The sequence below is a fragment of the Podarcis bocagei genome (genome assembly GCF_964188305.1).
Source record: "Podarcis bocagei genome assembly, chromosome: 1".
NCBI classification, from domain to species: Eukaryota; Metazoa; Chordata; class Lepidosauria; order Squamata; family Lacertidae; genus Podarcis; species Podarcis bocagei.
Genome location: NC_138125.1, coordinates 84445700 through 84473033, shown reverse-complemented (window position 1 = coordinate 84473033; position 27334 = coordinate 84445700). Strand labels below are relative to the sequence as shown.

The 27334-nt window shown below is 44.0% G+C and overlaps 3 protein-coding genes and 1 long non-coding RNA gene across 5 annotated transcripts in view; 2 read left to right on the top strand and 2 right to left on the bottom strand.

Moving 5' to 3' along the window:
- STX3 (syntaxin 3) overlaps positions 1-3567 on the top strand; it is a 35319-nt gene extending 31752 nt beyond the window's left edge. Inside the window, 3 exon segments of the mRNA XM_081171295.1 lie at positions 3295-3330; positions 3332-3355; positions 3357-3567. Coding sequence (XP_081027421.1) covers positions 3295-3330; positions 3332-3355; positions 3357-3404 — 108 coding nt within the window. The 3' untranslated portion in view covers positions 3405-3567.
- Positions 3568-4737: 1170 nt separating this feature from the next.
- Positions 4738-8582, top strand: LOC308573896. Its single transcript, XR_014002176.1, has 2 exons — positions 4738-6827; positions 7261-8582. It is a non-coding gene; the product is annotated as an uncharacterized lncRNA (long non-coding RNA).
- Positions 8583-9223: 641 nt separating this feature from the next.
- Positions 9224-13990, bottom strand: MRPL16 (mitochondrial ribosomal protein L16). The gene is made up of 4 exons (XM_081171126.1): positions 13827-13990; positions 12304-12369; positions 10104-10252; positions 9224-9915 (listed from the first exon to the last, which is right to left on the bottom strand). Exons 1-4 carry the CDS (start codon positions 13876-13878, stop codon positions 9430-9432), a joined length of 753 nt encoding a protein of 250 aa, XP_081027252.1. The 5' UTR covers positions 13879-13990; the 3' UTR covers positions 9224-9429.
- Positions 13991-15296: 1306 nt separating this feature from the next.
- Positions 15297-26518, bottom strand: CBLIF (cobalamin binding intrinsic factor). Of its 2 annotated transcripts, none has more exons than XM_081171001.1 (9): positions 26394-26518; positions 20173-20343; positions 19904-20047; positions 19211-19360; positions 18473-18648; positions 18190-18370; positions 17017-17161; positions 16615-16733; positions 15297-15549 (listed from the first exon to the last, which is right to left on the bottom strand). In XM_081171001.1, the coding sequence occupies exons 1-9, from the start codon at positions 26461-26463 to the stop codon at positions 15488-15490; spliced, it is 1218 nt and encodes a 405-aa protein (XP_081027127.1). In that variant the 5' UTR covers positions 26464-26518; the 3' UTR covers positions 15297-15487. The 2 variants fall into 2 exon arrangements, with proteins under 2 accessions (XP_081027127.1, XP_081027128.1); XM_081171002.1 differs by lacking the exon at positions 26394-26518 and adding an exon at positions 21350-21504.
- Between the last annotated feature and the right edge of the window lie 816 nt (positions 26519-27334).

Below are 27334 nucleotides of genomic sequence, written 5' to 3'. Positions count from 1 at the left end.
CACACCCCTCTCCACCTCCCACCCAGGCAAGCGAGATGAATTATTGCTGTCTAAGGATTCTTTCCAGCCAGATGACAAAAGCACTCAGAAGGGCCTGGAGGAGAGGGCGTGGCCTGGGGAGAAAGGGTGAGGCCAGGGAAGGGGCATGACCTGCTGGAGAGAATCCCAAGGGTCACATAGAGTCTTTGAGGGGGTCTGAGGTTCCCACCCTTGTTTTTAGATCATTGTTCATACGCCCTTTGAGTTCTACTGCTGAACTCATATCCTGCAACCGGAGCACCTCTTGCCCTTCTCTTCCTCATGTACCAAAACCCCTGTTCAGTCCATTTCCCCACCCCCTATCCTGTCTACTTGCAGTTCCTCCACCTTCCCTGCAGCCTGTTCAAAAATTCGTCCCGCTATGCAATGAACTATATGATATGAACAGCTAGCAATGTTTTGTTAAGAATTGTTTTGCTCTCCCAGTAGTGACTAGACTATATCCCCCCTCCAGAATAAGGAAGGTCTCTTCTTTCACAGCTCCTAAACTCTCTCAACAGGGTCTCAAGAACTCAAGGGCTGAACTTTCTTTAGTTTGCTTGTCATCAACTCTGCTATTTTCTGCTTTGGGCTTCCATTCTGCTTCCATTCTTTTATCACTTTTCTGTGCTACATTCTGTGCATGCTTACCTGGAATAAATCCTACAGAATTCTTTGGGACTTGACATCTGTATAAATGCATAGAACTGGATTCTTAAGTCTCATTTAAGGGTTTTGTGCCGAACTTTAAAAAAGAACAAGGACTTCTGTCCTTTCCTTGCTTTACAAAGAGCAGAATTCTTGGATGCTTGATTTTTCTTACTTTATTTTTAATGTTTGAGGCAAAATGTAAGCATGACAATTATGGTCAAATTAGACATAATATTTGCCACATGTCTAATATTAGCCCTCGCATGCAGGATTTAAAAAAAAAAAATTTGAGGGGGGAGCTGTGTCAAGACCATGGCACGAGTGTGTGTATTTTTAAAGTATTTGCCCCCAATGCAGTTCTGATTGGAATCAAGGGTCATGCCTCATATTTGCAATAGGAAAAAAGTCTCCCTTGGGGACAATGTGTGCTTTCCATCCATTGTGAATGGGGGTGGTGTCAAATCAGGACTGCATCAGAGCAAAGGATTAGAGCCTTCCTCTAGCCATGCCATGGTCCTGGTCCAGCTCAGCCCCCCTGCCCTGCCCCATTATTGCCACAACCCATTTTAAGTCAAAGTCATTGGATGCAAACTTATTTAAACAGTGTACCTAATGGGGTATTCACACATGCACATTCATCACTCCATAAGGTATTGCTCGATGACTCGCACCTGCATGTGTGAATCGCTTCCACTTGAGTACTGTCTGGCAGTACAAATGCTTGGTTGTGTTTTGTGTCTTTGACTGGTTCACACTTACAAGCCATCACTTGCTGTAGCATTCCTTTGAGTGATGACTATGCCTATGCTGTAGCATTCCTTTGAGTGATGTCCATTTGTCTTAAATGGTATCAATCTAAGTGCTTTAGCTTAACCCGAAGCTTCCTTCTAGGTGTGTGCACAGCATTTCCCCCGTTGTTATCATGTAATTACTTATAATGACTTAATCTACCTTTTCTTTTACCCTTCTAGAAAACAATAATTATCATTGTGATAGTGATTTCCTTGCTGGGAATTTTAGCTCTCATTATTGGACTTTCAGTAGGGCTCAAAACATGAAGGGCTGCTGGCTCTGAACTGTAAGTAGCTTGTGGAAGCAGAAGGATTACTTCAACCTCTCTTGCCATCTCCTCTCCTGCTTGGTTTTCGGATGGGCTTCTGAATCTCTCCTCCTCTCTGTGTGTGAATATTCTTCCTACAATGTGCAGGGTAGGTTAGAGGGCAGCTAGAGCTCTGTATTAAGCCTCTCGACCTTTGTGACCTGGGGGTGCAAGGAGTGATTCTACAGAAATTGGGCTGTACTGCAAAAACCTATTCCATCTTTTTTGGTTGAGCACATAGGGTATAAGGGAAGGACATAGATAAAGTGTCAGGGTATTGGTGATTTGGGGCTCGTGAGAAGCGATGGGATCATATAGAATAACTTGACTTGAACAATAGGGAAGCTTTTGCCAGGCTTAGTTTTATTCCTGTGTTTTCAGTATATAAAGCTGATATAGACAATCAGCAACCACGAGGGCTAGCAACATTATATAATAAACTAGATGTCACTGGATTATAAAATTTTGAGGCATAATAGTAGTAATAGAGCTTCATGTAGTTCTCTAGTTTCAGAACAGGTATGTTTATTTGGCTCTCTGTTTTTTGTGCTGTAAATTTCACCAGTACATTTGAGCTCATTTCTTGAGTGTGCGGTTCTCAACTCCTAGCGTTTAGGATGTGGTGGGAGTGTCTGATCAGCCTGAGAGAGGCTGAGGTCTGCTAGATGCACAAGGTATGGTTTCTGAAGTTTCTTACCCCTTCAGAGAAGTGACAGCTCTGCAGCTGAAGCAATGATCTTCCCCACAGCTGATGGTTTCCCTGTTAGCTCTTCTTCCTCAAATGAGCACTTATTTTGTTTCTCAGTGCTTGCGGATCACTAGAACATGCACCTGCCATTCTGTGCATATGGTATACAAGCCCATTCTGTGTTGGCCAAGGAGTTGCCTGGTCCTCTTAACATCATTTCTCAGATCTGATGGTGTTTCAAGGCTGTATTGTACAGTTGAGGATGCCTAAGTGCAACATCTGAGGGTATCCTTAGTTGATCTGTGAGACTTTCCATTGACCCCAAAGTTCCTCAAGGACAGCTGTTTCTCCCACAGCCCCCATATATGTGTGTGTTTTGCTCCTGCTCCCTGCTCTGGTCCTCACTCAGATTGTAAACCTTTGCTGTTCCTCAAACTCCATGGTTTTCTTTCCACCCTCTCAATCTTTTATGTACAGATTATGGCAGCTGAGCTCACAGGCCAATAGGTAGAGGGTTATTGAGAGATACACTTCTATTTCCCCTAAGAACTCTAGAGAGCTGGCGGCGGGGGGGTGTTAATATTTATTTCCTTTCCCTGTGATTCTGTAGAGGAGGGGTGGAGAACCTGTGATCTTCCAAATGTTGAACTCAGTGCCCATCAGCTCCAGCCTGCAGAACCACTGGGGATGATGGGAATTATACAACAATTGAAGGGCCACAGGTTCCCCACTCCTGCTATTAGAGGTTTGATGAACCCCTCTGGCGATAGTGAGTTGGTTGTTCATCCCTACATGAGAATAACTTTCCCTCCGATTTTGTTCCTTTCCTTTCCTCCAGACACTCCCAAGCTCTTCCTGGTTTGATAGCAAGACTCCCCCTCCTGATCCTCACCACCATGATGTGACCTTCCCCTGCCTACCCTCCTGCCTTTGGCCTCTTGGATTTAGTATGAATGGCTTCCTGCAGGATGAGTTCACTTGCACCAGTGCTTCCTGTGAGAGCTACATTCTGTTCCAGTTCCCTCCTCGGATAAAGCTCTGCAGCCAGAAGAGTCTGATGTACCTTGCTGAATCCAGGATGTACAGCAATCTCACGGCACTCCAGAGAGAACCTCCCAACATATCTACTCCTTACCTTTCCTTCCCTTCCTTCCCACAACACCTGCTGCCTCCAGGTCAAGCATTTCCTATGTTTAATCTCCCATCCTTCAAGAATATTCTCTAGTACAGTGGAATGAACCTTGAACGGAATTTTGGACACACCTTTGCCTACCTCAGTGCCTTTATTCTTTTCAGCTGTGCCTTTTTCTTTTCTTTTAGCAATGGAGATGTCTTTACTAGAGATGTCAGACATTACATTGCTAGTCAAAATTGCCCAGGTTAAGGGCCAAGACTTGAACTGGATCTGCTACGTAACTGCTGACCACCATCCCATTGTATACTGAGGCTAGCATTCTGCTTTTTTTTTTTTAAGTTTAGAGCAGATTTTGCGACTCATAAATATTTTGCAGGACACAAATCTTAGCCTATTGTATGTCACAGTATATCTTGCCCTGCTATCCCCAAAGAGAGCTTGACTTCCTAATAGTGGCACAGGTTGCAGTCAATCAATGCAATCTTGGAAGAGGGATAGTGGGTTAGGACCACAGGCATAAATGAAGCCATCGAGGCATGAAAACAGCTGGGTAATCGAGCCGGTTTCCCTAAATTAGGCTGTGACAACTGCATGCTACATAGGTGGGATATAGCCGCTAGTACTCAGGCCCTCCAAATCTGAGCTGCTTGTGTACTAATTTCTTGGCTCAAAGCAGCCAGCATTGCAGTAGAGGTGTGATGTTTTGGGTACTTAGAACTGGTCTGTGTTTGAACAGAAAGATGTCCTCAGATGCTTATGGAGGAAAGCACTCCTTGGGAATATGTGTGGTCTACAAAACGGGTAGCCAACCTTATTTGTTTGGAATGCATTCAGATTTCTGAAAGGAGTAGAATGCAGTTCCTTCCTGCTTTAAAATATTTGTTTTTCTTGGGCGAGTGTGCCTGTGTGCTGAAGGCATGGTTGTGTATACCCTCCCTCCCCCAGTCCTGTGTGTGCACGTTTGTCTGATGACATACTAATTGGGAAGAAATGAAAGGCTTTGTTTGCTTGGAAGTGTTTTTCTACTGAGGGTTTCTACCTTGTTTGAATGGTCACATTGCCTCCATTAAATTGCTGTTCATCACTCAGCCAGTTTGGTTTGCACAGCCGGGAAAAGCTAGTGTGGAGAAAGCTCTGACACATGTGTTTTCATGATACTATAACTACTGCCAGGGAAGACTTTACTTTCCCATTTAAAAGACCTCAAGCTTGTTAAAAGAGTAGATTTATGTGTGTGTTTTTCTCAAGGGTGGTCCTAGCAGTTGTTACGCTTTTGTGGTTTTGTGAGTTTTTTTAAAGTAAAATCCCCCTCAAGTCTTGCTGCTTGCAAACATGAGTTTTAGGGTTTTTGTCTGAGAAACCCTTTGCTATTATTTTTCCTATTCAAAAGTTATTCAGCTGCCTCACTGCTTCATTTTCAGTCATATCTGTGTCCTCCTCCTGCGGGTGTCACTCGCAGAAGCGAAGGGATGTGACTGTGAATTAGGCACAGAGAAATTAATTTGGCTAGGAAAGCATTGTGATCTAGCTTAGCAAAAATGCACAGAAGGCTGATTCAGGCTAGCCATGGCATGGGATCAAGTCTCAGGCCCTTCTCTGAGAAGCAAGAGCCTATGCTTCAGTTCCTTTCACCTTCAGCACCAATAAGTTCACTGCACGGAAGCCTACCTCACAGACTAAATGAACCACATTCCCTTTTTCAAAGGTGGGGAATCGTCCTGGAACTAAGGGTTGGTAGAGAGACATTAATACAGCAAGAAAGCTTTAGGTCCTGGCAGTTACGTTTCTGTTGAAATTTAAGGGGCAGATGCACACAAAAGTGTTCTATATTTATACGAATTCTTCACCGGAAAGCCTGCTGTAGCTGTTATCTCCCATGGGAGAGAAAGCCCCTTTGACTGGAATTGAGGATTTGCTTCCTGGGGGAGATGACCATCTCCTGGACACTAGGAAAATCTGGCCGGTTACCCGTTGTTCCACCATTCAATTCCACCCAGTATCTAGCCTCTCTAGTGTTGATGTTGCAGTAACCATACAAACACTTGCCCGCCAACTGGCAGTAACCTCTTTGAGTGCACAGATGGAGCAAAGAGGAAAGTCTTTCTAGAGATGTCCTTTCCTTTAGGCCTTGATGTCTGTACATTGTTAAGTGGTGCTTAAAAAGTTGGTGGACTGATCCCCCGTGAGAGCCATCTGCAAAGCGGGGAAGACTGAATTTCAAAATACTGTGCTGCCTATGGACAGCAGAGATGATAGGAATTTGGTTTTGTCAATGCTTTTTTTAATGAGCATTTTTTTGTTTTTGTTTTTAATAAATGAGTTTGATGTTCAAATAATCTGTAAACTCTGTGCTTGTGTATTGAACTTCTGGACAGGGTATAGCCATACAAGCCATTATTATTGTTTTGAGGGGTGGTGTGTACTTTCTTGGTCTTGTATGGCTTTTGCCCATATCCAAATATGCTTCAGCAACACACCTTGCAGTGTGTGGGTCTTGGGGAAGAAGGTTTGCTATTCTTAACACAGAAGAATTGAGGAATTGCCTCTTAAATACACCTGGAACATAAAGTGGCTGGATTCCACCACCGCTCCCCATTATCATTATGCCAAATCTTTCAGGTAAGATGATTCTGTCCTGTCAACCTTCCTCAATCCTTGGTCCCCAGATGGTCTAGGACTCCCATTATCTCTGACCAATTGGCCATATTGGCTAGGGATGATGGGGGCTATAGTCCAATGACATCTGGGAACCCAAGGATGAGGGAGGCTGCCGTTAAGAGTGTCAGTACCCATATGCTTTCCATCTAAACTACTTAAGGGTTGTACAGGACCCCAAAATGGAATGGAGTGCTTCTGTATTATGTAAAAATACGGTTGGTATATATATAAAAAAAATGGAACAGTCTCAGTGCTATCTGCATCTGTGAAAGAACAGCCCTGTCCATAATACCCTCCTTAACTCTGGTGTGTTTATGTCCCTAGTTTCCCGTCTTCCTTAATTCTATCCTCCGCTTGTTACCCACAAAACACAAGCCCCCTCCTCTGTCCCCTTGTTCCTGCTACCATCTCCCTACCAGTGAGATGTCTGGGTATATTGCTATTCATGTTTCCTCTCGCTGAGCAGAAGAAGATCATGATCATGATATGCTGCATCATTCTTGCCATCATCCTGGCCTCTACTGTCGGCAGCTTCTTTACCTGAGCGCCCATATCCTGTCCCTCACCACTTGTCTAAGGTGAGTTGCATGTAGAAGCTTGATCCAGAGGTTTGTTTAATCAAGGTAAATTTTTATAGACATTGCAGTCTACTCTTATTTCCCAAACTGCTTTATAATTCTACCCATTGCTATGGTGCAGAATACCTTAGCAGAAAATACCCTCCTCCAAAAAAAAACCAAAACTTGAGCCATCAACCTGGAGATAAGTCTGTGCAGTCCAGCTGGGTGAGTAGAGTAGAAGATCAGAATTCACAAATGCATATGTACTGAAAGGCTCTAAATCGGAGCGTTAGGAGCATCCTGCTTATAAAAGGAGGGCGATAACTTCCTGTGCATTTCCAGAGTAGTATGATCTCATAATTTTTGCTGGTTGTTACGCTACAATACTGCTTGTCATCTGTTTCCTTTTACCTTCAACTATCTCAGCTCCTTGCCGTTTCCTTTCTTCCAGGATGGATTTGCAAGATGGCTTCCCCACTCCACACACGCTTCCCCGGTCCTACAATTTCCAGTGCTTCCTCTCTTTATGGAGATGTCACAGCCAACCACTTACCCTTCAAAATCTTTTGCTGGATTTCAGGAGATTAAAGAAAGGGCAGGAGGAGCTAGAGCAGGACCCAAGCGTTAGTACAGCAGCATAAAGCCAAGTAAGACAGTGAGGGGGGACAGAACGAGCACAGGGGCCTTCTGGCTACAACCAAGCTTGTTGGTTGCTCTTGATACTTAACCAGCTCTATAATTGGAACTTTACTCCCCCTTATACTTGCTGCTCCTGCCTAGATTTCTCCAGCGAAACCAAGTACTTTTGTTATTTTACTCACGTATGAATCTCCTCTTACATGCATCTCAAGGTGATTTATATACCGTTGAAAACATACTAGGGGAAAACCCCTAATGGCTCATGTTATTTATGGAAGAAAATCCAAAGGTTTACCTCCCTTTATGACAATCCACAGTAGGCAAGCAGGTGCCTGTGGGTTTTCAGACCTGTGATTTTGTTTGTTTGTTTGCTTTCTTCTGCTTCTGCTTTGTTGAAAGGGATACAACTTCTTCCAGTAGCCTCCAAAGGTGCGTGACTGAACATCTGGATGATGGCATGGACTGAGCCAGATTGTTTCCTCGCCTGCTGAATAATGTTGCTTATGCAGACTCCTGCCGTCCTTGTGGTCCTAGTCCCAGTCCGTTTATTCTGTTGTATGAATGGGAATTCTTGAGGCGCAATCTGCAAACGCCCCTAGGGGAGCCACACACCCCTTGTAAATCATTGTGTTCTGTCTGATGTGACACTGGTTGTATTAACATGTATACTTGTATATAGAACTATCCCACGATTTCTCACGTACTTGAAGAAAGGATGTCATTTATTTAAACAACTTAAGCTGTATTTACTCAACTATATGTTGTTTCCTCCCTTCCGTCACCTCTCTGGTAAGGGGCATGTAGCTGGAACACTTTTAATTCCTTTAATCCTGGCCAACGGTGTAGCTCCTTCTCCAGCTGGGGCAACTCCTCAGGTTGTCCCCCCCCCCCCTTTAAATGATAAACCAGTCACTAGGAAGAAGGGAGATATATGCAACTGCCTGACGACCCATCCTTTGAATTATAAAAATTAGTAGTCCCGTGCGCAAAAGGGGCCACTGGATGCTTTGGACTTGGAGGGAAAATGCTTATTCAGTTTCCCATAACTGTGACTTAATGAAAGCTACTCTCTTACTGTTCAAAAGGCGTGGATGTTCAGAAATCCTCTGGAATAAAGAGTTTTGTTTGATCTGCTGTTATGTGTGAAAGACTAAATGAACTAAAACTACGAAACCAACCTATTTTCCTAGTATAGGGAAGGGGACTGGGTGGTTCTCCAGATGCTGCTGGCCTGTAACTCCCATCATCCCTGAGCTCTGCCCATGCTGGCTGGGGCTGATGGGAGTTGGTGTCCAAACAATATCCGGAGGGGAGGGGCTCCTCACCCTAATCTACTCCCAAGAGTTGACAGCTAAGAAGTCTGAGGGCTTTTGCCTGGTTCACTTCAAAAGTACAGAAGCAGCTCTTTTTTGGACCCCTAAAATCTTACTACCACTCCATTTAGACTTACAAGAATAGGCACAGGCCCAAGCTATTACCCTACACAGCTGATCAAGCTACACTGGCAACATGCCAGAATTCAGCACCAACGTATATAAAAATTAAGCCACCTCAGGACTACGTATGCCTCTTCTCACAAGCACTTTGAAATGTTCCGGTTTTAAAATGAGCTATACAAAAGGTCAGAAGTTGCAAACTATAGGATTTAGACATTAAAACTTTTAAACTTGGCTTTGAATATACTTTTATCAATTATCACTCTTCCAAATTCTATGTGCATTGCAAACCAACAAGTCCTCCTCCAAGGCCCTGCATCCGTGTGGGAGTAATGAAAATGAACAAGAAAATGGCAAATTTATTCACCCAAGCTCTGTGTATTTACAGCCACTCCATCACCCTCCACATCTACTTGATTTCAAAGTATAGAACATGTGGGAAAGGATCCATAACACATTATCCATAAAAAGTCAAAAATACAGGAAAAGTCTGCGGAAGAATGGATGCTTCGGAGCAGAATACTGCCCGTCCCATGACTTCCTGTTTATACCCTGTCAGGTAGAAAGAACTTTCCCCAATACCGACCCTTCAGTTTCAAGTCATAGGGACTCAAATATTTCCTTATCCCTAGCATGTTGGCTGTGATTATGCGTTCAAATGTCCATGGATTCTGGTTGTTGCGCCTCCTCTCCTCTTCCTTGTCCCGCATCTCTTGCAGGGATTGCCGGCTGACAGCTATAGCAGGGAAAGGCAACTTCTTGGCCACCTGTGTTAGGAAGCGTTCCACCTCACCAAATTCACAGAACCCACCTACTTCCACAATGAGGCGGCCAGCCTTCACTGCTGACACGTAGTGGTCTATTGCACCTTTGCCACCGCCCATGCGCTGCCCTAGACCTTTGCGTGTGATGGGCTTGTAAGGAGCACGGACTCTCCACACTGCAAACATTTTCTTGGGATGCAGGTGCCGATTGATCGTCAGACGTATCATTTCAAAATGACCCCAGCGGAGATAGCCACCACCAAGAGCCTGCAGGCAAGGGGAGGAAAAAGTATTTTCACCATTCAGAAATAGGAAAATATGTCAGGCACACCAACTCCTTCTGAAATCACAGGGTAACAGATATCTCCCTTTTCCAAGCTTCATGACTTATCTCTTCATATTCTTTCTCTATACAACTGAGAAGCCACATCAAGGTTACTAATGCTCACACTCACCAGAATACCATACTGTCCTTCTGTGAATTCTGTGGCTTCTTTAGATGGACCACGGATATCACGTAAATTCTTGAACTCTCTCCTGACCTTTGGTACTGCTGGCATTCTCTCAACAAATTTCAATCTGTTTTTCTCAGGAATAGTGATACCTAGAAGAATAAAACTGGGTTCAGTATTTCTTGTAACAGTCTCCCACTTAGACTACTAAAGAGTTTTGTCCAGGTCCAGAAATCTCAGCTCATCATCTATAGCTGTGCTTCCTGATTAGCTACCTATTGTAAACTATATAGGAACACTAGAGCCAGTAATGTTAACACACATTTAGGAGATGGTACGTCAAAGTTAACATTTGAGCTGATAACAGGCTATATTCGGATGACTTTGGATTAATGACCCTCATGGTCCCTTCCAACTCTACAATTCTATGATTCTAAATATCACTTTGCCTTCCCCAGCTAAAGTAAACAAATACCTTCCCCCACCTAAAAAAAAAAATACAGCTTTCTGTGTCCTTTAAGTTCATTTTACATAGGGTCTTTATTTGTAAAGAGCCTTCTGAGGAAGATAGTAGATGCCACCAGCAAGTTAGTGCAATACCAAAAATTGTGGTGGATTTAAAAGCTACTGGTAACACCTGCTAAAAACCAGGACTCTCCTGCACCAAAAGCAGATTCCTCCCTGCCCTTATGGTCCTGGTGAAGAGAAAAATGAGTCTTAGCGGTGCTCTTGAGAACTGCTTCCCTGTTTAGGTCTCCCCTCGTTCTTGTGCCCTTAATACAGACAAGAGTCTGTGTATGTGCCCACACTTTGCTAAGCTAACATAAACTGGCCTTCAGTTGGGCACCAATTTCCCAGATACCAATGGAACTACTTGTATAGGACTGCAGCATTAAGATTTACCACCACTATGTTGGTTCATGAAGTTAATTTGAAGCTATATTTGCTGTAGTAAGGCAGCAGTTTGAAATGGAATGAAAATTCCTTCTGTTAAATGGGAGAGACGTGAGCAGCCGAAAGGGCTATTGCATAAAAGAGCCAAACCTTAGCAAAAAGTATAGCTGCTCTATTTGCTTTTTTAACAACAACAACGCGGGGAGTTGGGTCCCCTGCTCTTCAGCACATGTTTGATTCTACAGTATTCCAGCACTAAGTGTTTTTGCTTCCACTTACTACACAGGGAAGCATATTTGACATATTTCATGTGATCACTGTCTGCCTAGTATAAAATATAATATATTTAAGGAAATAATGTACACTAAGTGCACTTGTTGACCAGAACAAAGTGGGCATTTTATGAGTATCTGTTCTGGTATCAGAAAGCAACAGTCACTATATGCCCCAACCACCTCAATCAAGGTTGTTCTTCTTCCTAATCAGAAGGTGGGGGTCTAGATTTAACCCCCTCTCAACTCCTTCAAACAGTACTGCCAAAGGTAGCCAAGCTAACCTGTATGATTTCAAGACTGCATTTCAGTGCCTATGCAGTCACTGCTGCTGGATGAAGAAAGCCAGCAGTGGGATCTTCAAATGCTTGGCATTTCCTAGCTAGCTGAGGCTGCATACCTGGAAGGCTACTTCTTTGCGCACAGTGTCTTTGCTGTATTGGGGAGGAGATGGGCAAGTTCTCCAGGTGTAATGGCTACATGTTCTGGCAACAGCTCTCTAGAGAAGAGAATCTTTCTTTTGGGAACAATACTACCCCAGTGTTTCATTCCATGATATTTCATGTAAAGGTAAAGGTACTCTGGGGTTGCACACTCATCTCGCTCTATAGGCCGAGGGAGCCGGTGTTTGTCCGCTGACAGCTTCTGGGTCATGTGGCCAGCATGACTAAGTCACTTCTGGCGAACCAGAGCAGCGCACGGAAACGCAGTTTAGCTCCCCGCTGGAGTGGTACCTATTTATCTACTTGCACTTTGACATGCTTTCGAACTGCTAGGTGGGCAGGAGTTGAAACAAAACAACAGGAGCTCACCCCGTTGCGGGGATTTGAACCGCCAACCTTCTGATCAGCAAGCCCTAGGCTCTGTGGTTTAGACCACAGCGCCACCTACGTTAATTCCTGATTTATTCTTCCAATGTAGAACATCTCCGAGTGAATACCAATTATGCTTACCACACTTCATCCTGCCATAAAACACTCATTATCAAACATCCATTTCATACTTTTATTAACACTCTCCCTTATTTCTCAACCTACCACTGTAATCTGGTGGAAGTTTATACTGCTTCAAGCCAGCGGTCAAAATTTTGGTTCCACTGGAATCTAGAAGAAACAGAAGGCATAGTGCTTAAATTTATTGTCAAGCAGAAACACACATCCACTCTAACACATCAAATCATGGTATCTGATAACGTCACAAAAATGTATACTTTGAAAAGAAGCTGCCAAAAATGGGGGTATCTAAGTGCTGCAGAGGCAATCTGAGTTATAATTTGTTATGGTTTCTTCAAAGACATCATGCTGTGGACCACCTAGCTCTGGCGTGAAGAACCTTTGGACCTCCAGATGCTGAACTACAACTCCCAAAAGCCCCAGCAACTGATGATGGGAGATGTAGTTCAGCAACATCAGGAGGGCCAAAGGTCTCCTATACTTGATAGCCTTTTGGTTGCTAATTTCCCTTTGATTTCAGAGAAGATGCACCACACCTCAACGTTCTTAATCAATTGGTCCATACATGGGAAGGGGTACAATTTCACATTACAAACAACAGCAGCCCAAAGAATGCTCAGAGACCAAAAAATTGACTTCTCTTTCTTTCCACATTCAACTGAATGACACACCCATTCAGGGTTTCTACTAGAGCTTAGAAATGATGACACTATGGACACAAAGGAGGGGTGGGTGCGTTAGAAGAGTCCTGCTGGATCTGACTGAAGGCTTACCTCATTTCAGTATCCTCTAGTTCAGTGATCTTGTGCAGTTATTCCCCTGTGACTAGAATTCAGAGGTATGGTGTCTCCAATTCCAAAAGTAGTGCATAGTCCTTTTTACTAGCTGCCATGGATAGCTCCATCCTCTATGAACGTGTCTAACTAGGATTGTTATATTTTGAAGAGCAAGACTTCTACTTTTAGCTGTGAACTCTCATTTTACATACCCACGGAAAAGATGTGGGGGGGGGGGGGAGGGAGAGGACATATGGCTAACCCTAGCACTCTAAACCCCTTCTAAAGCCATCGAAGCTGGTGTTCATCACCAGCGTTGCTGACCTCCTAGTGGCAAGATGAGGAGGACCAGATTCAGAGAACAGGGGCCCCCAAACGCTCTGTCATTAGATCATGTAAAACAGCGAATCTTTTGGTTACAGGTATGTTTGCAGTCTTGCGTGACACAAACTGCACCTTCTCGAAGTTTCCCCTTTTGCATGATTGCTACAAGAGCTCTGCCTTCTGCATCTCTGGTCACCAGAGGCAGGATCTTCGCTTTATTATCCCCATAGCGGGAACTACGAGCAACGCGGCCCCTCTCTCTCGACTTCCTACCGCAGAAAATTCCGGGGTGATCCTTGCTCCTCTTCCTGAGAGAGAGGCTGCTAAGAGCACAGCCAAGAGCGGGGTCGGATCAAGCCCGAAGCCCACCCGACCCAGCCTCCTGCTCCCGCCGCGCCCAGCCAGCCGCCTAGGGGGGACGGCGAAGCCAGGGCACCGGCGAGCCGCGCGCGTTTCCCCGCCTGCTCCGCCCCGGCTGCTCGGCCCCTCCGAAACAGGCCGCCTCACCTAGCAGGGTCCCGCGGAGGCCGAGCAAAGGGCGCCCCAGCTGCTTCCACATCGTGCGACGCTGCCGTGAGGACCAGAAGGGTGGGCGCGGGTGACTCCCGCAGAGAAGCTCCGCCTGACCTCGAGCCTCTGATCCCAAAGCGCGACGGAAGTGTACGGCTACACTTCTGGTAGGGAGGGTGTTAGTGAGAAGGGGACGTACGGAAACGAGTGGCCACATGGTTTAGTTCCGGCGAATAAATGATCCCAGGGGTTCTTTCTGGCTCTTCCCTGGGACAGGGTTGGTTCCTGGCTGCCCAGTGGCTAGAAAAAGCAGGGGAGAGTTTACGGGGCACAGCTTAGCTTGCGGCCTCCGTCGCAGCAAAGAACCTGGTGGCACATTAAAAGTCACCGGGAGCAGCTTCGTTTTAAGTAGGGGACCCTTATCCTCTTCAAACATTTTCCTTCTTTTTCTTGAAATAGTTTTTGGGTTCTAGATTCAGGGCACCAAGTCATGGGCGTAGCCAGGATTTGGGGGGGGGGCAAGCCTTTTGTTGGGGGGTAGAACCTCAGTTTGTTATGTATTTTTATTTATTTGGGGGGGGGGCAACTACGCCCATGCACCAAGTTGATCTTTAGTAATATTCATCTAAGACCTCAGAAACCAGAATGGTAGCTATGATCTCCTCTCACATGGAAATGTCCTGCATTCAGGACAGGACAGCTGCGATTATGTAGTAAAATGCTAATTAGAGCACTGGTGGAATTTAGGTGTGCTAGGGTAGGGTACAGCAATGTCTGTAGTTAATTTAAGTCCTGCGTATTGTAATCCTTGCAAGTAATAATAGCCCCTTCGTGGCTTTTTATGTATTTTTATTCCCCAATATTCGTTTCTGTACAATGTGCTCTTTGGGCATTACCCTGTTTCCCACTGGAAGAAAAAAGAGCTTCACATCCAACATGAGATGGGCAAGAATTTGGAGCAGGCCCTTTTCAGATCTTGAGCTAACTCTTTGGAGCTCCCTTGTCTAGGGAAATGTGCCTTGTGGCCATCCAGATACTTTTCTGCCAAATCATTAAAACTTGACAGTTTGAGAGAGCGTACCTTGGTGTAGTTAGCTCATTAGTTTTCATATTACTGCTGCTTCAGAGTTAGGATGTGTTTCTCTTATTGGTTGTATCTTTGTTATTATTCAACTTTTTTTGTATTTTGAATAGAAAAGCATTTCCTACTCTAACAGAAGCATTCCATGGCAGCTTTTCTTCATTGATTTTGGTGTCTATCTATTGGTTAAAAATTGACAGGTGGAGTAGTTTTTCCATATCTGCATACTATCTTGTCCAATATAGAAGGAAGCAAAAGACAGAAATCATATTTACTCCTATTTTTGTCTGGCATAGACCATTCTTACTTTGTGAATATAAATGAAATCAGTGCTTAACTGAAATTGATAACAAGGTGTAGAACAATCTGAAATATGCACAGTATGATATACAGGAATCCAACTGCTTTATTTATAACTTGTCAGAACTACAAGATAGTGCATATGTTCTTATGTAGCATGCAGAATGGCTGAATGTTGCATCTTCAAATAAGCTGGCACATCTCTTTAACCTGGAGCAGGAACTATACTTTGGTAAATATTTATTTGAAGTAGTTCTTCCTATTGGCAGCTGGTTACTCAGTATGTACTGAATTTGGCCACAATATGTTCATTGTCCGTGGGCTTGTAGCTGCCAACACCTGGAGACACAAAGCGGTGATGTTGAAAAGTAAGTAGTGCTCTACAGCTTGGAAATACAACTTTTTCATAAAACCATAGAATTGGAAGGGACCCCAAGGGTCATCTAGCCCAACCCCCTGAAATGCAGGAATCTACAGGCATAGGAGTCAGTTTCCCATCAGATACATTTGTTGACTACTGCCTTCAACATTGTAGCTAGCACATGCTTGTTTTATGCTAGATGTGTACCATCAGCTGAAGATGAAAAACAGAGAACCTGCCACTGCGGGGAGAACACATGAAAGGTGAACTACATAAATAAATTTATTATCCCAGTTCTGCTTCACAGCCTTCTCTATGTCATATCCTTTTTGCCTTGCTACTGTACCTCAAGCCTCAGCTTAGTATTCATATCTGACTGACTCCCATTGGATATCAGATGTCCTCTTTAATCAAGTCTTCTAATCTCTTTATACAAGTTGGTATCTGTTCCAGATCTGAATTGTATTGTTATTTGTATGTACTGTTGTTATATTAAACTTTCTAGTAATTGTTTTTTATATCTGTTACCAATTTTATCCCTTTTTACATCACACATAACATGTTATGATCTTGTAAATCACTTCACAGTGTCTCATGGGAAGCAATTTATAAATGAAATAAATAATAATAAAAGTTATCTCGGATATAATTCAAATCCAGCTCCTGAGCAACGCCAACTTTTGAGCTGGTAACCTCACTAAAGCATCTGTCTCCCTAACCTCCTTCTTTAGCCTGTATCCATGGACTCCAGTCACTGCCAAGGCAACTCCCTTGATCTTGTCTTGTGTCTCACCATTTATTAATAGGTAAGATTTGAATATTAATGGTCCCCCTTGCTCCTTGCCACTTTAATTGTATATACGAACAACACAGGCATAGCCCTGCTGCTGGTTTTGCTCTCTGTCCTACTAACAATTCAAACATAATAGAGGAAATACTGCCATTAACTGCGGAAGTTATCTGGAGAACATGCTCCCTTGTGACTGCAAACGGCCATTTTGTATTTCTTTAGACTCAAAAGATTTCTTCATCAGACACTCCACCTTGGTCAAGGGGTTTTTCGCCACTCAAGAACTGCCAGTAGGTCTTGTCATCGGTGCTGCCATTGACACCATGGATAGAAATAACCATGGGCCCCCAGGAAGTTGATTCTGTTTGAAAGCTGTAAATTAAAAGGGGAAATCTGTCATTTAAGGCGGAATAAATTTCCGAAATAAATTTTTAAGGGAAGAAAAAAGGGAAGCATCCGGAAAGTTTCAGAAATGTTGGAAACAATTCACCAAAATCTAGTGTTTAAAAATGATATTCAGTGTCCCTCAAATCATGGTATTAGCTTATTTTTAAAGAATAAATTTTCACAATTTTGCATCCTGGGTTTCACCGCCCCCATGAAATGTTAGAGTTGACACACTCACTCACACCCCTGCCAGGCCTCCCTTCTTTACCTGAATATAGTGGGATTAACACGCTGAGCAGCTTCCAAGGCAGCAAGCAGCACGGAGCCCCTGGGCACCTTCACTGTTATGGAGTAGTTGAAATAGGGTCCTATTAGCCGATTGATTACAGTGTAGTGCACTGTAATGTTAGGATCTGTGCAAAAAGACAGGAGAAAGCAGATGCCTCATGATGCCCTTAATACCTAAAGCCAGTCCTGTAGTCCCAGAGCTAGAGGGGAGCCCATGACATGATCTAAGCCTTGTTGGGAAAATGAGCTGAAGTGTAGTGGTTAAGAGCGGTAGATTTGTAATCTGGGGAACTGGGTTCGCGTCCCCGCTCCTCCACATGCAGCTGCTGGGTGACCTTGGGCCAGTCACACTTCTCTGAAGTCTCTCAGCCCCACTCACCTCACAGAGTGTTTGTTGTGGGGGAGGAAGGGAAAGGAGAATGTTAGCCGCTTTGAGACTCCTTCGGGTAGTGATAAAGCGGGATATCAAATCCAAACTCTTCTTCTTCTTTACCACTGCACTATTAGTGCCTTTTCTTGTCATAAGCTCTGCACGTGCATTCAAGCGAACAGGTGCAGGAGGGGCATGCATGAAAGGACTATCCCCAATGCCACTTCCAACATTTGCATATCAAACATACTTATTGTGTAGTAGTAAAAGTAATTTTATTATTTATATGCCACCTATCTGACTGGGTTGCCCCAGCCACTCTGGGCGGCTCCCAACAGAATATTAAAAACATCAAACATTAAAAAAGCTCCCTGAACAGGGCTGCCTATTTGACTTTTAGAAGACAATGATGGGAGGGCATTCCACCAGGGCAGACACCACTACCAAGAAGGCCCTCTGCCTGGTTCCCTGTAACTTCACTTCTCACAGTGCCTTTATTCATTGCTCGACAGATACAGTGCAAGTTTTTCTATCAAGGAAATTTAGTGATGATAGGGAAACTAGATTTGCCATGCAGCTGTTAGAGGTGCAGGAGATATGTCAAGGAAAAAAGCTGACAACCCCACTTGGCTTTTTTCATAGCAGCATGAAAAGGTTATGTTGGAAAACAGAAAACAGATTAATTTAGGCCTTTCCTTTCCTATATGCAGTTCAAGACCTTTAGGAACTTGTATGCTGCTCTTGCATTGGCTCAGGTCAACACTCAGCGAGGTGCAGCCTTACCTGAGAAGCAATTCAGAGTCGCAACATCCAAGTATGTTTTGCCCACTAGAGAAGGCAGGATTTGAGAACCCGCCTCAGGATTAGTAAAGGCCCCCTCATACATCTTCCTCAGCACTTTGTCGATGGTCTTGGTGCATTTCCATGCCCCAGCAGGATAGAACTCAGTGGCAACACTGAGTGCCTGGAAAGCAAGCAAGAGAGAGAAGCTTGCAGTGGAGAGAAGGCAATGGGACACACACACACACTCCTTGCTTCATCTTCTGATGCACGGCAAGAGACATACCTGCATTGCCAGCCCAGTGCTATAGATGTTTCCAATGATGCCACTCTCCTGTTGTGAGTCAAGGATTTGTACTGTGATCACATGTAGCGTCTCAGTAATGGCTCCCTCCATCTTGCTCCCCTTGCTCATTCCGTCATGCACACAAGTCAGTGCCAAAGCCACCATGGCGGCAGTATCTGCAAATCACACATCATCATTGCCTACCGACAGAACTTTTATTCAACCGGAACTTGCCAGAACTCAGTCCTGGCACCTCTCAGGTGGGCACCATTGCCATTCTAAGAGAATGAAGTAGGTGTTCACGGCGAGTTCCGTCACCTCTTTTTTCTAGCCCTGCCTACTGAGACTATAGGGAGCACCAGGGCAAATCTCTCTTTCTGATGTCCTGCTCACTAAAGGATGACCCACGGAAGGGACACTAGGCAAGGTGAAGGAGGTCAGCCCTGCAGCTGTTGAGCATGAAGGCTGCTGAAAAGCAGGTGCTGGGAGGAAGCAGGTCAAATTGCACCGCACGGCAGGATTTTGCACTAGGAGTCCCTGACTCTCAAACCCCACTAAGCCATGAAACTCCCCATGTATGACCTTGGGCAAGTCACCATCTCACCCCACTGTGGCTTACTTATTGCAAGGATAAGTGTGTACACTGTCCTGACTAAACGTCTTGGAGAAAGGGCAGAATAAATGTAAAACTGAAAATTACTTTTTTTAAAAAAATATGTACAAGTGTGGTAATCTTACCTACGTCGAAGCAGCCCTTGCTCTGGCAGCCTTTTATGATCTTAATGAGGGTGGCGGCAGCATTTTTGGCATCCAGACTCTTTTCCACACACAGGGCCAGGATATCTAGAGCCAGTTGATAGTTGGTAGTCTTGGGGGTTCCAGTGTCATCTGCAACAAACATAGCTGTGTATTATTCATTGCAGCTGCTTCCTGACCACAGCAGGCTGCCATGCTCAGCCCAATGCTCTTTGGGGTCCTTATAATGTCTAGGGATGTGGCTATCCTCAAATGGCAAAGATGGGTGCTAGCTTCAGTCACACTAGGTGAGTGGTTTCCAATTAGCTAAGTACAGTGGGCCCCCTGTTTTCCAAAAGCCAAGCCATGGACCCCCTGCTTTTGAAAATGTTGATACCTCTATGGTAGTTGTTGTTCTGTGAATGGTGCCATGGACCCCTGGGTGGGTTACACGGACCCCCCTGGCATCTGTGGACCACCCATTGGGAGCCACTGCACTAGGTTGTTGTAAGTAGCCAGTGTTTTGGGAGCACATCCAAGGGCATTTTATTGGTAGCATATCAGGGAGACATTCCTGAAGGATTCAGGCATCTCAAACTCAGTCAGCTGAGAGCCACCATCCATGCAAGAGCTGGGAGAGGACACAGCCTAACATTGGAAGGATGGGAGGAGTTCAGCAGGCATTTGTCTTCTTACAGTAATGTTTGATCTCTTCATTGGTTTTTTCTTCCAAGGCACTGACCACGTTGACATGTCCCCCTGCTGTGGGGACATCCTTCGGATCCACACAGGATGATTGGAGAGATAGGACATAAAGCGCCACTTTGCCAGAGGTCATCTCTGCAGAAAGAGATGGGGAAAGACAGATAATGTGTCTCCAAACAAACATGGCTTGGTTCACAAACCTCTAGTGCTCCAGTTGGACAACTAGGGGAAGCTGACACCTCTCATTCTCGACATCCTACCTTTTATGCCCTTGATATCCTGGATCAACCGCTTTGTTGCTGTGGAATCGCGACCCCCAGCCAGGTTCAAAGCCATCACGACGCTTGGACTGGGTGAACTCTGCTGCTTCACGCCATTTTCTAGCTGAGTCTGGAGACCTGTAACCAGCCACTGCTGAGCACTGGGGACAGCTGGAATCGAGAAAAGCAGATGTTCATCAAGAAGCAACAACTGTCCCCAGAGCACTTACCTAATTTTTCAATAGGACTGCAATTCAACTTATGACAGCACGCATTTTATTTTTTTTAATGTTATTTAAACATTTATAAACTGCAATCTCATGGAAAATATAAAAGTACAATACTACTATAATAGCTTCAGTAAAAACATCAGGAGCATGCTAATAAACTGGCTAATGAAAATAAATCATGTTCCCTAGTAGATTGAACACTAGTGTTTTTGTAAAGGTACCCCTGCCCGTACAGGCCAGTCGTGTCCGACTCTAGGGTTGTGCGCTCATCTCGCTCAAGAGGCCGTGAGCTAGCGCCGTCCGAAGACACTTCCGGGTCACGTGGCCAGCGTGATAAGCTGCAGCTGGCGAGCCAGCACCAGCGCAGCACACGGAAACACCGTTTACCTTCCCGCTATAAAGCGGTACCTATTTATCTACTTGCACTTAAGGGTGCTTTCGAACTGCTAGGTGGGCAGGAGCTGGGACCGAACAACGGGAGCTCACCCCGCCGCGGGGATTCGAACCGCCGACCATACGATCAGCAAGTCCTAGGCTCTGAGGTTTTACCCACAGCGCCACCCACGTCCCCAGTGTTTTTGAGATACATCTAAAAGAATGCAGGAATGACTTCTGCCACTTCTATCAGCACTATAAGTATTGTGGAAGCACCTTTTAAATCCTACCCACATTGAATGGGGCTCTGTGGTAACTAAGGGTGCTTACAGACAGGTATATATCATGGGACAAGTGCTCCTCATTGATTCAAGGTTTTCTGCAACATTGTTATCATAAAATGCTAGTCCACCCATGTCACACCCACACACCATTTAGTCCAGATTTACCCTTCCCAGTAGGAAATCCATTTGGTTTCTGAAGACCTTTCCTCCAACAACCTGCTTGTGAAACCTCAACGACCCATTGGCAGTACTTCCCTCTGGAAGCACCCTCAGCTTTTTAATACTCACTGCAAGCCTCACTGGTCACGGTGCAGAACATGCACAAAAGGACAACAGCCGAGAGGGACATTTTGGACTGGAGTGAGTCTGTCTTTCTTTGACGTTTCCAAGAACACCAGAAGTTGGCGCAGGTCGAAAGCCTGTTTGGGCTTCTTTTATATAACCTGCAAGTGCAGCTCCGGTTCCCTCCCTCCCAACCTTTTGCTTTTAAATTGCCACCTCACCTCTGGTATTATTTAATTTGTTTATCTCTGTGACTTCCACAAGGTGATACCAGTGAAAGTGAAGGTTAATCACCATTCATGGGGAAATGGTCATTTGTTTGTGAAGTGTGACACGCTCCTTACAGAGACCAGGTAGTGCTGCCTGCATTCAGCACTGGGCATGACATCTGGGAAGTGGCTGGAATTAAGCCCACTGGCATCTCTCCCACAGAACCTTCTCAGCCTTCTGTTTGTTAGGAAGGAAATACTGTCCTGCAAAATTGTCTCCTGGGCCAAATTCCATGATTTCTTATTTACTTGTTAATCTTTAAAACAAATTTATAAACCACTTCACAGCATGAAATGATCCAAGTGGACAAAAGTAGAATAAAACACAAGCTCTAAAAGCAAGAAGAACCATATCCACAGATTATTTTAAAAACCAATAAATACATTTCTGCAGATACACAATTAATATTCCAGAAATGCCTGGGTCACCCTTCAGTGAAAGCCTTGTTAAGCAAAAAATATATATTAAAAAATGCCTTCAGTAGATACCTAATCATCATGACACAAGGCACCTGCCCAGGTTTGGCTGGTAATTGATTCCAGAGGACTGGAGCTGCAGCACTAAAAGCCCACTTTCTAGTACAAGCTAAGTGCACCTCTGAGGCATGCAGTACTTGCAGCAGGGCCCCATTTGTGGAGTGCAGTTGCAGGGCAGAGATAGGTGGAATGAGTTAGGGATGAATAAAATATTAGGAGCTCTCAACAGTGGAAGAAATGGCAAACATATTCTTAGTTGGAGAATTGGGAGAGGGCTGCGGAAACAGGCACCTTTAAAAAAGCAGCAGAGTAGTTCTGCAAGCTCACCTGTAGAGATGGTGCTACTGTTCACTTAAGGGTTTTTTTTGTGTTTTTTAAGATGGATCATTTGCAGTCTGAAAGAAGGATGGGTGGCTGGATAAATAATTTGTGTGTATGCTCCATAAAAGGTGTGTGATCCAAGCGTGGCAATTCCACGCAAAACACTTAGTATGGAATGCTCTGGACTGCTTACTCCAGTAAACAGCACCAGCTCTCCTGAGTAACAGGCACGGGCATTTCCTGTGCCTAGTTATTGGCAGTCTTTAACCGGAAACATCAGGGATTGCACAGAATTTTGAAACAATGGCTGTGGTTACTGGAGATGTACAAATATGTCAATTTCAGTGTCTTTATTCTCCTCTTTTCTAGTCTTAAGTTCAGTTCCTTACATTTCTGAATCATTTTTGCAATTAAATAAAGTCCCCGTGAAGATCCATCAACATGTAATGAGATTACATTCACATGTGGTGGATTTGTGATAGGCTGTGGCTGAATGCATCATCTTATTCAGTAGATCAGTCACCAGGAGGAGCCATTCCTCACTCACAGCTAATGGGGGACCAATAATCACATGAGGAGCCTTTTCCCCACTCTCCCAAAACTTATCTTGAAGAGAAAATGGGAGGGATGGATCATAGTATAGTCCTTCAGTAGCTCTATAGTTTGGAATGATGCAGACAAGACAACCCACAGTTCACTCTGGGCCCTGCTTCCCTGACTGTTGAGTTGAACTTCATTTCCCTTTAAATCAATGGGATAAGTTAGTGCTGAATCATGATATAGCTAAAGTCTCATTACATACTCATCCCTAACCCTCATCTGTAATTCATGTTTATTTTAATTGAGTTGTAAGCCACTTTGAAAGGGCAGATCTTAAAAACCTGTATGTCCATTGGTCCTATGTGGAATGCAAGTTGACATTAATCCTTGCCTTACTCACCTCTGATTCTGCCTCAGCTTTAATAAATTAATTGTAATTATTTTGCTCCATACTGTGCCCTTTTTTTTCTTTTGTATTTCTCCTTTGAATGCAATCATGACCTATTAATATTATTACAGGCATGCAATACATGCCTTTGCATGTTTAAATTTCTGGTATGGGCTTGGATACCTCCAGAAAATAATGACAGTGTAGGTTGTGTCTGGATAGTTTGTTTTGCCCTGACACAATACTTGGACCTGACAAAGGAGTATCAATAGTCCAGCAACGCAGAACTAATTCTTAGACACATTTCCTTAAGTATCTTCATTTTTAATATCTTTAAGTACCTTGTAGGCTGAATCTGAACTCTATAAACTAACAGTATTTGTGGTAATGTCTATTGGATGCTGAACCTCAATGGCCTATGGTTAACCTGGGTATTTTTTTAAAATACACAAATAGTACAAAATATCAAAAAACCTTCAGAGGCCTTCTTTCAAAGGGAACCAAACCTGGGTACCATAGGAGTCAACTCCTAGCGGCCTTGGGGGCTTCAGACCCCACAATAAAATATTTGAGGTGGCTGGGCTCCCACAAAGTTGATGGACATTCTGATTCAAATGGTGTACATGCACTGTGTCATGTGATCAAATATTCTGGGTGGGGCTTACCTGGCCCCCCACAATATTCTATTCGTGTTGGCACCCCTCCTGGGTAATCACTGCACTCCTGGAATTTTCCATCATGTGGAGAGCTGGGGTGAATATAACAATAATAAAGCAAGCAGGAAGATACAGTATGCTCTCTAAGCCAAGAGAAGCTGTGTGATGACCTTTAGTAATAGCTATTTTGTTGCGTTTTACTTCCTTGTAAATAGTAGCAGCTAGGATTGCCAGCTGATCTGAAAAAAATCCAGTCTGGCTTCCTTTTACTCATTAAACAGCAGTTTGGTTTGCACAAGTCCACATGTAAAACTAAGAATGGAAAAGAGGTCGCCATTATCATCACCTTGCTACGGTCTGCAGATTAAGTTGCTGTAAAAATTACAGTAGTAATCAGGTTGTTGTTTTTTTAAAAGTTGGCAACTCTGGAAGCAGCAGAAGGAAAAACTCTCCCCCAAGATATGTGTGCATACACAGCAATTGTCACCTCATTTTATCACTCTGAGGGAGAGGTCTGCTTCTTAACCCATGTTCTGCATTGGATTCTGGAGAACAGATATTTAACCCTAATAAGAAGCTGATAATTCAAAACCATCATCCTTGCCTCTGTAGGAGGAGCTTTCTTTGAAAACTCTGAACTAATGCCATCTTCCCCAGGGATAACTTCTAAAACACACATGCCACTGACTGACTGCATACTACTAATCAAGAGCAACACAACTATGTCCAGAGAAGGATGTGGAAAACCCAGCCCAGCATATTTCAAAACAAAGAAATCTTCCTCTTCATCCCTCTACAGACTTTTTTTTGTGTTGCTCTCATTTTAGGAGCTTCCCTTTCACTGGACCATTTGCATTATTCACCTAACAGCAAGATGCTAATGTGAAAAGCACAAGTGATGTTGTCTATATACAGTGGTACAGGGGTACCTTGGGTTGCAGATGCTTCAGGTTACAGACTCCGCTAACCCAGAAATAGTACCTTGGGTTAAGAACTTTGCTTCAGGATGAGAACAGAAATCGCACAGCGGCAGCGGGAGGCCCCATTAGCTAAAGTGGTACCTCAGGTTAAGAACAGCTTCAGGTTAAGAACGGACCTCCGGAACAAATTACAGGTACCACTGTACATCGGTTTTCGAATGTAATCCTTTCCAGAAGACCGTTCGAGTTCTGAAACGTTTGAAAACCAAAAACTCAATAGCTGACAGCTAGGCCTCAGGATCTTGCACTCAGTGGAAGCTGCTTGGCATGTTTGATTTCTGAGTCATGTTCGAAAAATGAAGCATTTACTTCTGGGTTTACAGTGTTCAAAAACTGAAATGTTCGTCAATGGAGACATTCGAAAACTGAGGTACCACTGTATATATTTCTAAGAATAAGAGGCACAGAGGAATAATTGTGCTATGGAGTTTAACAAGCTGTTACTGCATACTGCCCTGAAGTAATTGGATAAAGGGACTGTGTATAAATATTTAAAACAAATAAATACAAAAATACAACTCATCCATTTTATATTGCTGTTGTGCCAACCTGTGTGTTACCTGAAAAAGTATCATACAATTACAACCTCACCCTGAGGCCATGTGATCTGCAATAGGGCAGGGATTGGGAGCCTGTGGCTTTCTAGATGTTAGAATCATAGAATCATAGAATCATAGAATAAATAATCCTTTCTAGGGGCACCTCTTGGAAACTCCCTTGGGAAGGGCTATAGTTCAATGGCAGAGCATCTTCCTTGCCTTCAGGAGGCCCCAGATTCAACATCTCAACATCTTAGAATCATAGAATCATAGAGTTGGAAGAGACCACAAGGGCCATCGAGTCCAACCCCCTGCCAAGCATGTTGTTGGACTCCAGCTCCCATCAGCCCCATCCAGCATGGCCAATGGTCAGGGATGATGGGAGTTGAAGTCTAACAGCAGCAGTTTCCCCATCCCGATAGCAGAATGACAAGATGGGGCAGCAGTGCAGCAAGGAAGGAAGACCTTAGAAATGGTGCAGGGTTCTGGAGAGCTCAAAAGCTTGCATACTATTTTGTGACATTTTGATTGGCTAATATGGATTTTGGATTTTTCTTAGGGGCCAACACAGCTTCTTTTGTCTTTTATATCCCCTGGTATTTGCTGCTGGACCAGTACAAAAGCCGGCAACCTGATTTGAGAGATGAAGCAGGACAAAGCAGAGACAAAGAGAAGGACTAAAAGGGAGACAAAAGAAGAGACACAAGAGGGAGACCAATGAAATACTTGAGCTGACGTGAAGTGTTATAGGGAAGCTGCAAATTTCTGCCATTCTGGGACATTAAAAAAAAATATCCCTGAAAATAAATGAGATTTGGAAGCACTGTATCATTATGACCTAAAGAGAGTGAAATTCAGTTGACAGGCTTTTCCTACTTACTACAGTCCAGGCAGCATTGTCCTTGGATGAGAAGCAGAAACACCAATCCCAGCAGAGGTCCCATCATCATTACTCAGATGCAGTATGTGCCTCTTGGTTGCTCTTGGGATGTGAGCACTACAACCAGGAACCAAGCAGTGACAAAGAGGTAGGTACAAGGGACTCCTCCCTTATCATGTTGCTTCCCCATAGCAAGAAAGAGATGTTGAGCAATGCTAAGTAATGTGCGTAGATGTGTGTCCCTGCCCTACAGGAAAGTACAGATTGACAGAATGACAGTTCTTAATAAAGTAGAAACAGGTAGAAACTTCCCTGTTTATGGAAGTTTTTAATGTTTGATGTTTTATCATGTTTTAATATTCTGTTGGGAGCCACCCAGAGTGGCTGGGGAGACCCAGCCAGATGGGTGGGGTATAAATATTATTATTATTATTATTATTATTATTATTATTATTATTATTATTATTATTATTCCATTGAACAAGCAAGGGTGAGAACATTTGTGTAGGCACAGGCTGTCAGTTATTCCAGGATAGAAGGGCATCCCCCACACACATAGCCCCAAGTCACAATCATAAACATACTTACTTGGAAGGAAGGTTTATTGAAACCAATATGGCTTAATCCAAGTGAACGTTTAAGATTAGGGTACTGGGCTTTGTGTGCTTATTGGTCACATTTCTACTAGAATACAAGGCTGTGGCTGTGGGAGAAGCAGGACCTTCTTCAGGTGTTAATGATGTGAACCCCTCCATCGTAGACACAGCTTGCAAATATGTGTAAATGGTTGTTGGCATCTATCTGTCTCTAGAGACAATGAAGTGCACCTCCAGGAGTGAAGTCAAACTGATGTGCTAGCAGCACTGAAATGACCTCCCCAAAGTGCAGGCCTGGGCAGTGTATGTGGAGGTCCTGGGCCACCCAGACCACAAGACCCCCCT

Bases quoted from the DNA above. Each gene is read 5' to 3' on its own strand.
- MRPL16 (XM_081171126.1), bottom strand. From the start codon at position 13,878: ATGTGGAAGCAGCTGGGGCGCCCTTTGCTCGGCCTCCGCGGGACCCTG. The intron at 12,370-13,826 runs GTGAGGCGGCCT...TGTTTCTTCTAG, and splicing joins CCTCCGCGGGACCCTGCTAG to ATTCCAGTGGAACCAAAATT. The intron at 10,253-12,303 runs GTAGGTTGAGAA...TTATTCTTCTAG, and splicing joins ACTTCCACCAGATTACAGTG to GTATCACTATTCCTGAGAAA.
- CBLIF (XM_081171001.1), bottom strand. From the start codon at position 26,463: ATGATGATGGGACCTCTGCTGGGATTGGTGTTTCTGCTTCTCATCCAA. The intron at 20,344-26,393 runs GTAAGTAGGAAA...TCTCGATTCCAG, and splicing joins ACAATGCTGCCTGGACTGTA to CTGTCCCCAGTGCTCAGCAG. The intron at 18,371-18,472 runs GTATGTCTCTTG...CTTGCTTTCCAG, and splicing joins GCACTGGGCTGGCAATGCAG to GCACTCAGTGTTGCCACTGA.